Source organism: Cynocephalus volans, chromosome 13 (assembly GCF_027409185.1).
Source record: "Cynocephalus volans isolate mCynVol1 chromosome 13, mCynVol1.pri, whole genome shotgun sequence".
Lineage (NCBI taxonomy): Eukaryota > Metazoa > Chordata > Mammalia > Dermoptera > Cynocephalidae > Cynocephalus > Cynocephalus volans.
In genome coordinates this window covers 95639273-95656848 of record NC_084472.1, presented here as the reverse complement: position 1 = coordinate 95656848, position 17576 = coordinate 95639273, and the positions used below count along the sequence as shown (strand labels likewise).

The 17576-nt window shown below is 31.6% G+C and overlaps 1 protein-coding gene across 2 annotated transcripts in view; it reads left to right on the top strand.

The window, feature by feature from the left end:
- Nucleotides 1-17576, top strand: part of MICU3 (mitochondrial calcium uptake family member 3) — a 94874-nt gene that overhangs the window by 38304 nt on the left and 38994 nt on the right. For both annotated transcript variants that reach the window (XM_063077207.1, XM_063077206.1), the window contains exons 2-5: nt 1099-1252; nt 6152-6183; nt 13497-13575; nt 17018-17065. In XM_063077207.1, the coding sequence (XP_062933277.1) occupies nt 1099-1252; nt 6152-6183; nt 13497-13575; nt 17018-17065 (313 nt within the window). The remainder of the gene's footprint in view (nt 1-1098; nt 1253-6151; nt 6184-13496; nt 13576-17017; nt 17066-17576) is intronic.

Genomic DNA, 17576 nt, shown 5'->3' with positions numbered 1-17576 from the left:
ATTATACCTATATGTTTTTAAATTCAGTCTTCCAATTGTTTACAGTAACTACTAAAATATTTAGTGACATGGGAACATGGCCCTGATATGTTGATAAGTAAAAAAGATCATGTTATTAAACAGCATGTAATGTATAATTTCATTTTTTTTCACAAAGAATGATTATGGTTTGTAGTGAAGAATCTAATTATCCTGATTTGATCATCACGTATTATATTCATATTAAACTCTGTACCACACAAATATGTATAATCAATTGTTTCAATTTTAAAAAGTCTATAATTTTTTAAATCCTATCTCCTAAATTGTATTTAATATCTATGCATTACTTTTGTAATTTGGAAAAATCCTTTTATAAAAAAATTAATTTGCCATAGTTCAGAGGGAAAATAAATAACAGTGGAAAAGTATTTATCTATAAAGAAAGATCTTGACTTGAAGGAAAACGGAGAACCCGCCCCATACACACACACTCACATGCACACACCCCTTCTAATTCTATTAATCTTAACTCTAGACAAAATCCAGAATGACCATTGGTGCCAACTATACCGTAGTGATCTAGAGTTAGCAATTTCAGTTGTAATCTAAGCATCACCACTAAATGGTTTCCTTATTGTTAGTCACGAGCAGCCTGTGAATAACAGGCTTCTAGTTTCAGGGTTTTACTTTCTTCTTTTAGAAAATTAAGATTAATAAACTTTAGTGAATAGACTTCTAATCAAATAAGTAAGCCTTTAGAGAGTGTATAGCAGGCATTCGGCAAGTGTTGGTGTTCCTTCTAAAGATACCACTGGCTCTGTAATTTAATATTCTCTAAGATTAATACTTAAGAAATAAACCAAAAATAATCCACAGATTTTTTGAAGTACTAGTTTAAAATTTTCAAACCTTTAGTGATATTCATTGTAGGGTCTTTTGAACATTAATTCATATTGTTCATGTGAATTATTCATTTGTAAAATGATTAAAGTTCTCCAGAAGACAGAATATTTTTACTTTTTTATTTACTTTATTAATTAACTTTCAATGTAATGAAAAGCATTTAGCTTTTAAAAGGAGGTGTTATTTCACACAGTCCAAATTTATTTGCTTTAGGTTGCTATTGGCAGAACAGACATTGAAGACTTAGACCTCTGTGCTACATCTCGGGAGAAACGATTTCGTTTATTTGCTTCTATAGAATGTGAAGGGCAGTTATTTATGACTCCATATGATTTTATTTTGGCTGTTACAACAGATGAGCCCAAATGTGAGTATATTTTTAAATTATCTTAATAATTTTATGATATTTTTCTTATAAAGTTTGTAAAAGTATGGAGTAGTATAAATTTTTAGAACAACCAAACAAGTAATACACTATTTCAAAGGACATTGTGCTATACAATGTTACCAGACTAATATTAAAGTCTTACTCATATCTCTTCCCTTTTCAGAAACTTTCAATTCCTCCCTCTTTCTCAGTGTATCAAAGTGCAAACAACACCCTACTTTTGATATTTTTTATAAAAGACTCACATTTTATTTCATTCTTATATCGAACATGAATACACTAATTCAGAGAAATGGCTTTGAAGTTAGCCCTGGGCAAGAATTCTGCCTACATCTCTTCTGCATTTGTCATAGCTCCTGCAGTGTAAATTTAGGTTAGTTGTTTCTCACCTTTCCATGCATTAGAGCAATGGTTCTCAATCTTTTTGGCATTATGTACATTCTTGCAAATCTCTTGATATCTGATTTAATAGGAGACAGCTGTATTCTCGTATGTTTTTTCACATTCAATCTATTACAATATATTGTTTTCCATTAAACATATGAATAAAATCTACCTAACAGATGTAGGTACCTGTAGTAGGAAAAGGGAAAAGTATCTTAATAGCCTTTTAAGGTAATTGTAGATTTTCTTCTTTGATACTGTATCACAACTTGGTTAGGAGTAGTTCAAGCTTCAAAAGTCCTCAACCCTGAGTAATGAGTACTAAGGGTTTCTGGCTGGCTCAACTGGATGGATTGCAGTAGGAACCAGATTTGAGGAGAAAAATCATAATTTCAGTTTTTAGGACATGATGAGATGTCTGGGATACGTACAAGAGGAGGCAGTTGGATCTTTTAATCATTCATTTCAGCTCACTGAAAGGTAACTCAGTAAAAATCAGTGTACCAAATAATCAGTTGTTTGATATCTGCTTCAAACTGTCTCACAAATACCTTAAGTTAGACTAGAAGAATTTAGCTATGTTTTTTCCATATGGCAAAACCAAACCTTAAAATAAATCCTCAATAATTTAGCAAATTGGTTACTTTATAGACTAGCTTTTAATGAGTTAATTTTTGATGTTTTGGATTATTTGCACTGGAGATCAGAGGAGAGGCCTGAATAGACATATATATTTGGGATTCATTTGTACATGATTGGTAATTAATGTAACGTGCATGGATGAAATTGCCTAAGAAAGCAGTATACTATGAGAATATAGATAACCAAGGACCAGTCCTTGACTTTAAAGGATGTACTTGAAAGGGTAAATGTACAAAGGTTTGAAAAGGATGAGCCTCAGAAGGGGACTTAGGAGTGTTCAGAGACATAGGAAGAAAATCAGAATAGTCTTGAGTCATGGAAGCCAAGGAAAGTGGCCAGAATGGTCAGTTGGGTGGAATGCAACTGATAAGTCACGTTAGATGAGGTCAGAAAAAATGTCCACTAGATTTAGTAATATAAAGGTTACTGATGATTTTTTAAAATGTTTCAGTGGAGTGATTAGGGCAAAGACCAAATTGTAGTAGTGAGTAGCAGATGAAGAAATGAAGACAGTGAGAATAAAGACTTTTTCAAGATATATGGCTGCAAAAGAAAAGGAAATGAAAGGTAGTAAGTAACTGGGATAGAATTTGAAGTAAAGACTTGATTATGCAAGATTTTGACCAATAATAAATTTTTTTTTAAAAAAAGATTTTGCCTGGAGACTGTGACGATAACATCTAAAGGAGAAGGATTTGCATAAGCAAAAACACGAAATCAAGAGTGTATATGGTATATTTGTAATCTATTGTAATTTATAATTATAATTATAAAAATTCTAATTCATTTATAAGATTATACTTTTGGTAAATCTATACTAAATAATAAATGTAATAATCCACATTGTACCAAATATGTTGAACAAAAATGTATGGAATATGTATGCATCTACTTATGTGTAAGTGTCTTTTCTATGTGATAAAGAGGATACAAAGTCCTACACTCAGGAAACTTACAATTTTATAGGACATAAAATACAGAAACAGCCAACTCCAAGGTATAAAATGATCATCCGGCACATAGTAAGTCCTTGATAAATGTTTCTTGGAAGAAGGGATTTCTTAGACTACCAAATGGTATTCCACATCAACATCAAATTCTATAATTTTTGTCAAACTTATATTTGAAAAGTTATTTTTAAGTGATGCTTAATAATTTATAATTTTGTGTTTCGAAAACTTTTAGTTCATTATTTTCTTGAATTTTTCCTTCGTAATACACTTACTGGAAATCCACTGTTGGATTTTGCTTTTTGGAGGTAACTTTTTTTTTAGCATATTCTTTATTACAAATCATAATTGTTCTTTATGCGCCTTACCCAATCAATCACTCTTCAGTCCCCCTCCCTCCCTCCCCCCATCTATCGTATCCTTAGATTTGTTCTCTTGGAGATAACTTTTGTGGTGATTCTTTTAAGAAGTATTTCAAAACCATAACTTGCAGGGAAAAAAATGGTTTCCATTATAAAAAATTTGCATAGGATATTTTACAACCACAATCAGTTAACTTCTAATTAGCACTTTTAAAATGTAATTAAGAACAATTACAAAAGATCAAGATATTTGTAAAAATGGTTTTGAAAGTGTGGGGTTTTAGAAAGAAATGTTTGCCTCAGAATAGGAAATGCCCCAAGGACTGAATATTAAATCAGATATATAAAAAAAGTAGCATAGTGAAATTAGACAGACTTATGTTTAAGCCTTGGTACTCTTTTACTAGCTTTGAGAACTTAGTTATTTAATCTTCTGTTTGCTCATTTATTAAAAAGTAATAGCCTCATGAAGTTTTTTTGAGGATTTAATGAATTGATTGTGCTTAGTATAGTTCTTGGCACACAATAAACATTTAATAAATGTTGGTGTCTGTCATCAGTATCATCATCATTATCACTGAATTTATAACCATGATTTTGAAAAATCTGTGATATAATTTCATGATGACATTCAACAGGAAAAAAAAATAGGGTATGCTGCATAAATATTTGCTTGATATAGTTCAAGTAACTGTAAATTGAGATACATATCTGATTGTTGATCATAATTTTTTCTGAAAACTAGAAAATAAAAAAAATTATTGTTTTACCTACTTTAATAGAGCCTACAAAGAGAATTTCCCTTTAGAACTAAAATTAGTAATTGATTATTTTCGTATGGCATCAATAATTATCTTATTTTAATTTAAATTTTTAAAAATATATTGTTAAATTTTTCAGACATACAAATATATTAAAAATATAACGAACATCAACCTACAGTTTAAGAAATAAAATATTTCCAACAGAATTGTAGTCCCTCTTCACCCAAGTTATATTTATATATACAGTAACTTCATTTGAAATAAGGAATTTAGAAAGTAAGAAAATCCTTTGAAGAGCAATCTTAATGGCTCTTTAGTCTTTACAAAAAAAGCTAATAATAGTGAACATGGTGACATTTCCGGCAGAATGAATATGTCTTTTGTGAATAATTTACTATGGAAATCTTATAAATCTACAAAACTCAAGAGTATGTCTACTTCCTCTTTTGATAAATAGCTTGTGAGCATTGCATAAGAGCATGTGCATGTACTTTTGCACCATATATTTTTCTCTTTTCCTGCTACTATATTTCCAGCACACCTGAATAATAAATATTATTTACATTGTTATGTTCATTATTAAAAGAAAAATATCTTTGTGAAACCAATGTGTACAGTTTCATAGTTAAGGTTATATGTTACATTCTAATTTATAGACCTGAGATTTTAATCACTTGATTGCATGTTTGTATAAACTATCTTGAGTAAAGGATGTTGTTGCTACATAGAGATTGAAATTTATCTCCATGAAAATCAGTTTGCCAAATTTTAGAAACATATTTTTTTCTTTTGCTCTTAAAATGAATTATTATATTGCCTTTAAAAAGTTGCATAGTATTAAAAAATGCCTTTCTTGTAATTTTGAATTTGATATATTATTAATTATACAGAAATAGCCCCATAACTGTGTAGAAAAAATTATTGGTTGTCATTATTGTAATGTAGCTGAAATAATATTTACCAGTTTCCTAATGTATCTGAGTTACAGAACTTAATCTCCTATAAACCTTGAGATATTTCTTAGGCAAGTATTAAATATTTATAACGTTCAAATCTGAGCAAAGGAAACAACAATGTTGACTGCGCATTTGTCCCAGCATAATAAGATTTATAGTATTTGTGGTCTTTGGGGGTGTGAGGCTGATTCAGAAAAAGTAAGTGATCCAAGATATCTTGTCCAGTTGTAGCACTCTTATTCCAGACATGCTTCTTGAACAGTTGTAGGGAAGAAGAATGAAAAACAGGACAAGCGTTTCCCTCTTACTTTTCCTGCTCTCCCTTTCATCTCTTTTTCTCTTTCTCCCTAACCTTCTCCTTCACCCTAGAGAGACCTATGAATTATGTTCAGGGACATTAATATAGGAAAGATCATGAGTAACACCTTAAAATTATAATTTGTCTATGTTAATATTTTATATTCTAGTATGAATATTTTATAAATATCATTATTTGTGCTTTAAAGCCCATAGGATATTTAACATGGAGTAGGTTAGCTAACTTTATAAATCCAGAAAGCCCCAAGTTAAGATGATGTAGTTATGGAAAAGTGTTTCCTATTCCACAGATTTTACTTATTGTAAACAGTTTATGGTATATGAAACAAATAGATAACATAAATAAGATTATATCTTAGATCCAAATCGTAAGGTTAAAAAAACTTCACCTTTTGGACGTAAAAGTTTGGTTATAAGTTACAGTTGTAGATGGTTACTGAACATGGATATAATATTATATGAAATATTTATTATCTAATTATTTTATGTTTGTTTATTTTAGTTGCTAAAACCTGGAAGTCACTTTCCAAACAGGTAAGTTAAAGCTCTTGGTGTACATATGCATGCTTTTTTTTTTCAAATTAGATCACATCAAGGTGCCATTTTTTTTAACCCTCCAGATCATCAGAAAGTAAAAAGGTGGACAGTTCCAAGAGTAAGTGAAGATGTAGATCAATAGTAAATCTCATGTGCAAATGAAAATTTTTATACCTACTCTGGAAAACAACTTGGCATTATCTACTAAAATTGAAGATACTCATACCATACCTAGCAATTCCATGTCTAGGTTTAAATTCTGCAACAGTGCATGCACTTGTACCTAGTAAAGTTAAACTTGCATATATTCTGTGATCCAGTAATTTCACATCATGTATACACCTAGAGAAACTCTTGCTTATAAGCAAGAGAGGTTCATAATAATATTCATAGATTGTTCATGATGGCCAAAAATACCTTAGTATATCAATAGTAGGCTTAATAAATAAATTTTGAGATATTCATATAGTAAATACTATACAATAGTGAAAACAGATGCATTATAGCCATACCTTAACTAGATGAATCTCAGAAACATAATGGTAAACACAATAAGCAATTCACAAAAATATAAAGTATAATTCCATTTATATAAAGTTCAAACCTGGGAAAATGAAAACCATATTATTTAGGGGTACATTCGTAGACGTGAAAACTAAGGAATGATTAAATTCAGTACAGTATTCACCTGTAGGTGAGATAGAGGAGAATATCATCCTAAAGCTTCTGAAGTACTGGTAATTTTCTATTTCTTAACTAGTTCTAACTTTAAATTATACATATATTTCTTTTGTACTTCCATATGTATGACAAACTTCACTAAAAAGAAAAAAGAATATTAGGAATCTAAAGAAATTCCTTAACTAGTTAAAGGGAATCCTCCAAAAGCCTATAGCAAACATCATATTTACTTGTGAAACTTTAGAGACATTCTCTTTGAAATTAGGTATAACACAAAGGGCTGTCTGGTTAGTGCAGCTGGTAAAATGTGGTGCTGATAACACCAGGGTCGAGGGTTTGGACCCCATACCAGCCAGCCGCCAAAAAAAAAAAAAAAATCACAGATATAAGATATGATCATTGAATTTAAAGTTAGGTGTAATGCAAATATGCCTGCTATCACAACTGTTCTATAGCATTTTACTAGAGCTCTAAGCTAATGTAGTATATTAGTTTGCTAGGGCTGCCATGACTAAATACTACAGCCTGGGTGGCTTAAACAACAGACATTTATTGTCACACAGTTTTGGAAGCTAGAAGTCCAAGATCAAGGTATCAGTGAGTTAATTTCTTCTTTTTTTCTTTTTATTGAAATGCATTTGATTATACATATTTGTGAGGTACAGCATTGAATATCAGTATGTATGTATAATATGTTAAATTTTTGGAAGGTTAATTTCTTCTGAGGTCTCTTTCCTGGGCTTTGAGATGTCTTGTCTTCTACCTCTGTCTTTATGGTCTTTTCTCTGTGCATGTCTATGTCCTAATCTTTTCCTAAAGGGACACATGTCATATTGGATTACAGCCTATCCTAATGACCTCATGTAATAACCTTAACTACTTTTTTAAAGGCCCTCTCTCTAAAATAGATTCTGAGGTAGTGGGGGTTAGATCATCAACAAGTGAATTTTTTTTTTCTTTTTGGTGGGGAAGTTGATACACAATATAGGCCATAGCTTGTAGTATGACAAGAAAAAAAAAGAGAGATTTTAAGGATTAGAAGAGTGGCAAACAATATGATTGAGAGAAAAAAGTAAATGTAAAACTACATTTCAGATTTGTTCAAGTTTAATAAAAGTTTAGCAAGGTTGCTACTGGAGGTAAGATCAATGAACCAAAGTTAATAACATGCTTCTACACTGGCAATAGCAGTTAGAAACTATTATTGAATAAAATACATTTTATAATAGCAACAAAAACTAATAAGTACTTAAAAGTTTACCTAACAGAAGATGTGTAAGACATTTAGGGGAAAACAAAAACACTGAGATGAGAACAATTGGGTCTGTCACATATTAAGATTAATAATAGAGGTATAATAATTAAAATAGTATCATAATTGCAAGGATTTTTTTAAAATTAGATCAAGATAATAAAGCATAGAATCCAGAAACAGATCTAGGTATGTATGGGAAGATTTATAAATCACTGAAGAGAAGATTGACCTCTCAATCATACATGTTGGAATAATAGACTTTCTATACGGGGGGGTAAATGAAATTAGGTCTCATAAAATTAGAGCTCATAACTACCATATACAAAAGCTAATTTCAGATGGACTAAGTTCCTATTTGTGACCAAAATTCTATGAGATTAAAAGCAAAAATGAGGGACATGAGTGGTTTTTTTTATAAGTAAAGCAAAACATAAAGGAAATTAATAGCAAATTTTGCTAAATTAAATATTAAGAACTTTGGCATCAAAAGACATTGTCAACAATGTTAAAAAATGTATGATGGATGTGAGAATATGCTTGCAACATATTAACAGGAAAAGGGTAAGTGTCTTATCCTTACAGTCATAAAACTACTGTAAATCAATATAAAAAAGATAATCAGCTCAATTAGAAAAAAATGGATGAACATAGCTAGAATGGCCAATGAATATATGTAAAGGAGGTCAACCTCACTAGTAACCAAGGATATGAAAACTAAACCAATGATATGATAGTGTTTCTCACCTACCAAATTGTTAGCTTCCAGAAATCTGGCAATACCAATGATTGGCAAAGACGAAAAGGAGAAGGAACCAAGTGAGATGTAAATTAGTATACTCACTTTTGAGAGAAATTTGGCAATATCTAATAAAATTCAAAATGCATATGAGATATCTCACTTCTAGATATGTATACTAGAGAAATGTTTGCATGTTTGCACCAAGAATCCTATACATGTTTCTGGAAACATCAGTTGTAATAGTAAAAATTTTTAAATAATATAAATTTCAATCATTAGGGAAATGGATGAGAGAATTGTGAAATAGACATACCAAGGATAAATGTAGTAATACAGAATTAAAGTGAATAAATGCATTAGAGCTATGTGTATCATCGTGAATAGACCTAGAAAACATAAGGTTGGGTAAAATAGCAAGTTACAGAATAATATAGACTGGCAGTTCTTTAAAGAATAATATAGACTGGCAGTTCTTTAAACCTTTTCAAGGGTTCATAAAGTCAAAACTATTTTCATCATAATATTGAGAAAATACTTGTTTTATTCACTCTCATGAGTGTACGGTAGTTTTCTAGAGGCTGTATGATGTCTGATGATGCAGTCATTCTGACAGCTCATGGAATGTGTGCTTATGTATTCTTATGTTTTAAAATTCCTGGTTTTTATTTTCAAGTAAATTAATATTAAAATTAATTATATTGATAGATTAATTAATATTAATAATATTAATAAATTAATAGATATAGTCCATATAAACAATATCTCTTTGGGGTTTATAATATTTTTAAGTGTGTAAAGAGTTGCATTTCAGAACTGCTGTTACAGACAATTGCTCTTGAAGCCATTAAAATGAAAATGAAAAATATTTGACAGGAAAATATGCCTATGATATATTAAGTGCAAAGAGTAAGTTACAAAACAGTATGTAGAGAATGATTTAATGTTTGCACCAACAACAAAAATACTATATAAATAGGCCTACCTAAAGAATAAGGCTAAAATGATGTTAAATAAAACTTAAATTCAGTTCATCCTCGGATTACAATGAGTTTTTTCTTTTCTGTACTTAATAATTTTCCTGTAATGTCTATGTTTTAACTGCATAATTTTTTAAAAGTTGTACTCATTTAGGAAAGTTGCATAAGTGCTTTAAAAGGCATAATTCTAGGAAACTGAATTTAATCCAGCAAATACTCATTTGGTATTTACTTATAATACTGCGATATAATTCTGACACTATCAAGAGTTAGTGTTAGACTCCACAGGTTTAAGGGCATAACGTCTGACAAGGCTGCCCTCATTTCAGATGCTTACTGCAAATTTAGAGGACTCCAGGCCACTCACACTTCTGGCCTTACCACCTACAAAACTGGAAGGTTCCTACAACTCCCCTCAGGTTTAATAATTTGCTGGAATAACTCACAGAACTCAGGAAAGTGCTATACGTATGATTACAGTTTTATTATAAAAGATATAAATTAAGACCAGCCAAACAAAGAGACAGAGGGTAGGGTCAGGAGGTTCCTGAACACAGAGCTTTTGTGCTCTCTCCACATGGAGTCAGGCTGTGTCCTTCCCAAACATCAGTGTGTTCTCCCAACCTGAAAGCTCCACTGAGCTTGTATCCAGAGTTTTTATTGGGGTTTTATTATGTAGGTATGATTGATTGAATCACTGTTCACATGATTGAATTCAATCTCTAGCCCTACTCCTCTCCCCAGAATTTGTGCTGGTTCAAAGCCCTAACCCTCTAATTGCGGTTGCTCTTTCTGGTGACCAGTCCCCATCCTGAGTCATCTCCTTAGCATAAACTGAGGTATGATCTAAGGATTTAGTTTCCCTCCCAAGAACCACTGGGACAAAGGTGAGTCAAATTCTTTATTATACAGCTTTACTTCAAATAAGATACCAAATTCTTTATTATACAGCTTTACTTCATATAAGAACCCAAGATAATCACTGGGAGTGGAGAGAGAAAGATTCCCAGCATGAATGGAAATATAAATATTTTAATAAATGTTAAAAGTTCTTAAAGTTAACAGAGAAAAGACAAAGAAGAATAGTATGTCAGTCGGATTATCTAGACCAGGAGATACTAGATTATTTCTAAAATAAACTGCTTGGAGTCAATAGGAAGCTGGCTCTGTCATTTATCAGCTGTCTTACCTTGGATGAGTTACTTATCCACTTTAATTCTCAGTAAAATATGCATAATGAAGATCATTTCTTAGAATTAAATGAGATATTGTATGAACTCATTGCCAAGCACATAAAGGGCACTCAACAAAAGGTAGCTATGATTTTTTCAGTTTTTAATTTTAGCCAAGTTTAAACTGGAACAGATGATATTGGAAACAGTTAAAATGGAGGGAAAAAGTGAATATTTATAAAATAGAGGTGGTATAAATTAAGCTATATAAAATGTATTCAAAATATTTTTTAAATCTCTAACAGAAATATTTGCATCATTTACTGTGTCTAAACAGTAAATATCCCTACCCTTCATCGTTATTTGTATCTGAATTCTTATGCCATTGCTGCTTTGATCAGATTACTGATAACCTGGTGGCATCTGGTATCTGCAGTGCAGATATAGCATTATGAAGGAAATTAACACAGGAATCCACAGATAGACTTCAAGAAGTTCATAAATCTCCTAAAAATGCTGCTCCGGACTTTGGCATACCAGGGATTCCCTTAGTTTCCTCCTAGTTCAGTTTGAAATTTAAAAAAGATGATTTACAAATGGCACACAGCATTTTTAGGTACAACTGTATTAGAAAGAGTTTGTCTGAAGCACTTCTTAAATTTGAATGTGAAAAAAATGGCTTGAAGATCTTGTTAAAAATTCAGAATCTGATTCAGTAGGTCTGGGATGGGAACTGAGATTCTGCATTTCTTCCTTTTTAAAAAATTTTTATTGAATCAAAATTGATTATACATGTTTTGGGGGTTCAACGTTGAGATATGTTGATCAAATCAATATTACTAGTATATATATTGTTATAAATCATACTTATTCTTTATGCCCCTTGTCCAATCTCACCCGATCCCCCTCACCCATCCCCATCCCCCTTCTGAATAATGGTTACTCTGTTGATTTGTAGCCTAGATGATTTGTCCAGTGCTGAGAGGTTTGATCAGGTTCCCCAGTATTATTGTAGAGTAGGTGCTTCTTCTGTCACTCTGGAATGGGCTTTGTGGAGAGAAACATCCTCTTCTTTACCTCTGCTGGTGACTCTACTTGTGTCAATGTACTCCAGTGGCTGGCAGACCAGCTGCATGGTGTTTGTGGTGTATAGCTGCTTTCACAGCAGCCATGGTTATTGTGGTGGCTGTGGTGGGCACTGGCGGTGTGGCTGGTTGTGCGGGTGGTCCAGTCCCTGGCTCCATGCCTTGGGTCCCCTGGTGGGCCCCAAGGCACTGGCAGTGTGCATTGTTGTGGGAGGGGTGTCCAGTCCACAGATCCATGCCTCGGGTCCCCGAATGGGCCCTGAGGCACTGGCATGGTGTGCCTGCTTGTGGGAGGGGGTTCCAGTCCCCAGCTTCGTGCCACTGGCCCAGATTCTGCATTTCTAACAAGCTCCCAGGTAATGCCCTACAGTTGGGGAACCTCACTTTGAGTAACAAGGATCAGATCTGGAAATAGAAGTGGGTTTTGTGGGTTTTCTTAGTGTGTCACTGAGCAGACTAATTTTTGTTTTGTTTTTTTACTGGCCAGTACAGGGATCTAACCCCAGACCTTGGTGTTATAAGCACCACGCTCTAACCAACTGAGCTAACCATCCAGCTCTGAGCAGACTTAATTTTTTTATTTCAAATTATTTTGAGTTGTGTCACCAAATCCTTTAATCATTCTTCTTCAAATTATAGTTTTCACTTATTTTTAATAGAGTTTGCACTATAAATTCAAAATCAATTTAGTTAGTGTATGAGCAATAATCAGATGTTTAATTTCTCCAGTAGTTTCCCAGCAACAGTGGATAGTTTGATTTAAAAAAAGACTAAGCAACAGTTGAAGTCTGTGTTCTTTACTGAATATTTAAGTTAAAATTAGAAGAAAATGTGAAAGAGTGGCCACATTAACCCCAATATTCCTGTCCTCTCACTGCATCCAATATCGTCATTCTTTGAGTCACCATTAAAGTACTCTTCATTCCTTTCTAACATAATCCTTTGTTCATTTACTTCCTCTATACAAAGCCACCTAAATCCAAAAGCACTACAAGACAGAGATGTTACGTGAAACCAGGTGATCATCTCTGACCTTGATAAGGAAATCACCTTTTCTTATGGCTTTCATAAAAATATAATCAGCTCCAGAACTTAAACTCACTGTTTTATCTTAACTTGATTGTCTTATATATGCTCCTCTGGTTATAAATTTATCTGGGATTTTGGGTAGCTCTAATTGAATTCAATGTAGCATCTTTATCATTTATTTTATGTTTGGACCATGACAAATATTGGGCTTTGTAGTTGAATGAATCATAGGCATAGAATAGGATAAATAATGCCATGTTTCGGGTCTTTTAAGTGGAGAATATTTTTGCATGGACGTTTAAATATTTTTAAATCTATTTTATAAGTAAGTGGTTTACATATCAATCAGTATTATGATACCTTCTGTCATAGGAATTAAATCAGATGCTCTCAGAAACACCACCAGTTTGGAAAGGATCATCAAAGCTATTTCGAAATCTTAAAGAAAGAGGTAAGTTAACTTTAGTACTTATGCATCTTAATATTGACACTATGTTATTTACACTATTTATATGTGCATATTTTTCCCATACCGAAAATAATTTCAAAATTGTGTGTGTATGCATAGAGAAAAAATTGAAAAGAAAAACACCATAATATTAATATTTCTGGGTTATTAATGTTGTTTCTGGGTAGTGTGATTAAGGGTGGCTCATATGTTATATTTTATATATGAATATTATTCATGTCTTTCAAATTTTTTACAACAAAATAAACTTTTGTAATTACAAAAAGACATTGTTTTAACCATGGTGAAAGTATAGGTTATATTTACCCACAGAGAGCATTTCTCAAAAACTCTCCAAATGTCTATTTCTCTTTCTTCCATTTTGCTTCCAGGGAATTATATTCTTAAACTTAATCTATATGAAAAACTTATTGGATACATATTTTGGCAGCCAAATTTGAACTTGTTTCTTTTAAAGACAACATTCACTATAAAATTCACCTATTTCAACTTACTCTATTGTAATATCCATTTCCTAAATTAATTTATTAATTCATACATTTCCTTTCAATCAAATTATATGGTTTTTATTTCCATTTTCTTTCACAATGTATCTTTTGTACATATTTATAGAAAGAAATTAACAAAATATCTTTAATCTTTAAAAGGATTGTTACTTAGAAATATACTTTTTTACATACTCAAATATGTGAATATACAAAATAAAAATATTTTTTTAATTATATAAGCAGTTATATTTTACTTTTTCATTAATTTTAGCCAATATTGGTTGAACATATTATACTTACTCTAGCATGAAGACAGATAATTTAAAGGAGTAGGTATAATTTATATATTTTATCTAAGTAGAATTAAAAATTCAAATTGCTTCCACCTGGTTCACATAAACTTTGAAAGGAAGAGACACGTTATCTTTTATTGCAGGCTTTTCATGACTAGGATTTTAAAATCTTTTGGAAACCTGGACCAGGTTGTCTTAAAAAGCTCTTAGAAATTTTTTCCTGAAAGTTGTCTTAAAGATTGTCATTCAGATCTTAGGGTGGGATGATAGGATCAGGAAAATTCAAAGCTCAGAAGGATCAGGTAAGTATGGTGAATTTCAAAATTTTTTGTTAATATATCTCATGGGAAAATACAAATTGGTTCAAATATAATCAATGTATGGAAGAAGAAATTCTTTTTAGTTAAAGGGAGGGTTCAATCTAGAAGATCTCAGTTTAGGCATAACCTTATCCTTCTCATGTTATGTGCATTTTTGCAATTTTTTCAGGGGAGAGGATCTATTTAGCTCTGTTCAATAGAATTATTGGCTGTGATGGAAATGTTTTATTTCTGTGCTGTCTCATCTGGTAGTCACTAGCCTTGTGGCTATTGAGCACTTAAAATGTGGCTAGTGTAACTGAGGAACCTGAATTGTTGGTTTTATTTAATTTTAATTATTTTAAATTTAAATAGCAACATGTGGTCAATGGCTACCCTGTAGGACAGTGCATATCTCTATTATACAGATCAGATCATAAAGGTAGTCAGTGATCCCAGAAGGTTTTAGCACTATTAGGTTAGAGTAGAGAAGTACAGAGAGCTTTGCTTTTTTAAGAGATTAAATGGCAGAGAAATTTTAAAGCTAAATCTTAAGAGCTATTGGAGATTCATTATAAAATAAACAAGTTTATCTGCTTAAAATATTACCCAGCAAGAAAATGTTATGCAGTTTAAAAAAAATGACATGTAACATTTGTGAAAATGTGTGTTGCATAGACTAAGTTATGACAGCCACCTGTATTATATCATGATATAGGAATTTAACAACGTACTGCTTTTAAGGAACGTCCCTTGAAATTTTTTTCAATTGGCTTTTAATTGAAGGATTGGTCATACAGTTTTTAATTCTTGTAGTTGGAAGGCATTAAGAATCTACAGTTCATCTTCAGCAGTATTTTCTCTTTTTCTTGGCCATTTTTATTAAATTATATCATGAGTTTCACTTTGTTCTCTTCCCTTGTGGATTAAGCCACCTCAATAAAAACGGAGTTCTACAGAGAAGTGCCTACCATAATAATCATGATCAGGACTCTCACTGTTACATCATCCTTCACTTAAGGGAAATCTTGAGTTAACTATAAAGTGAAAGAAGAATAGCAGGTATTAAAATTCTTTATACCAACCAACATCTCTTGAGTATTCTACTAGGTCAGTTAGACCAGCAGTGAGTGAGATGGGATTGCAAAGACAGCAAGAGTCTTTCCCAATCTCATTTCCCTTTTTCCTCTTATATTTATGCTTTTTTTTTTTTTTTGAGGTATCCCAGTGGAATCTAAGTATTGTATCTTAATATACATTGGCCATTCCAGAATCTTTCTCCCATAACATTCATGGCAATCAACCAGAACTATCTGTCTATAGGTCACAATATTCTAGTATAAACAAAAGAAGGGAATGCTTTCAGGGCCTCCAGGATAGTTCCCTTCATGTCTCTGACAAACTGCCTGACAGTGACTCCTCTTTGTTCTGTAACAAAGAGGATAGCCTCAAAGAACATCAGATAGAATGGAGTTTTAAAAGTTCATGATCTGATTATTTAAGGATTTTGTTATACCCTTTGCCACACATCAGAACTATCTGATAGCTAGATAAGTTGTTGTAGGCTTTTTCTTAATTTTAATTTTCTCAGTATCTATTTGGAAGGCCAGTTAAACCATTAATTCTAGTTTGGGATATTATAGTCCAAAAGCAAGAATTCAGGTATCAGAATGTATATGTTTATTGACTCCAAACAAACTCCTTTTAAAGTTTGTAATTACGGTGTTTCAGAGAACTCAGGATGCAATGTACAAAAAGTGTAATTATTTAATTAAAGTAAAAACTTTTTAGAGTACATTTAATAGAAGCATTGTTTGTCAAGAGTAATAAATGATCATTTGAAAGCAGAAAAATGATACTATAGAGTTTTGTTTTTTTAAAACAAAAATCAAAAGTACAAAAATCAAGTTTCTAAGCAAGAATGTCTAAATGTTTTAAAATTCACATTACTAAAAAGGAATTAAGCACTTCGCAGTGTTAACCATTTATGACCTTTTTCTTTATGTTAGATCCATACATTAAAAGTAGCAACAAATTTAAAAGTTACCACTATAAGTAAGCATAATTTTTTTGCCAATATATTTGAGAGCATTAATGAGAATTTTGCATGGATTTCTTGAGAGGCATGTGGAACATTTAAAGTAAAATTTATTTTGCTGCTTTTTTTGCCATGATTTTATAGTAATAACTTAGTCTCACTTAAAACAATATTTAATATTTGTTTCAAAACTGTAAGCTCCTTGTTCGTAGTGTTTATGTCTATTAAAATAGTATTTTACTTTGATAAATATGAAAATAATTTCATATTTTGTATATCGCATAACTGATACTATTTTTCTTCTAGGTGTGATTTCTTACACAGAATATCTTTTTCTTTTATGTATTTTAACAAGTAAGTGTACTTATTGAATCTATTTCTGAATGCAGTTTTTTTTTTAATCGGAATTTTAGAAAACAGATCTTTCTTAGATTCTCTTATTATTGAAAATCACTTTAGGTATATCCATGCTGTTCTACAAAATTCATGTCTAAGTGCCACAGGAAATGCTAAGCACAGCACTATCAGTAGTCAGAACTTAAATATCATGGCTTATGGTAAAGTAATAAAATGCTTGTAAATTATAAATTTAATATCATATACCATCTTTGTGGTTTTAGTCTACATGATACCCCAAAGGTCAGGACATGTAATAATTTGTAAGTTTTTGCTGCAGTCATTTGAATCACGTTTTCTGTAAGACTAATTAATGTGAGAGAATGAGTCTGTTAACTAGTGAGTCTACCAGAATACACACCCTAAAACAGCTTTGTCATTCTCTTTCTCTTACATGCAGCAGTTCTTGTGGAATATATGAAGGGTTTACTGAGATTTTTAGTTAAATTTCTTTGTATTTATTGGACAA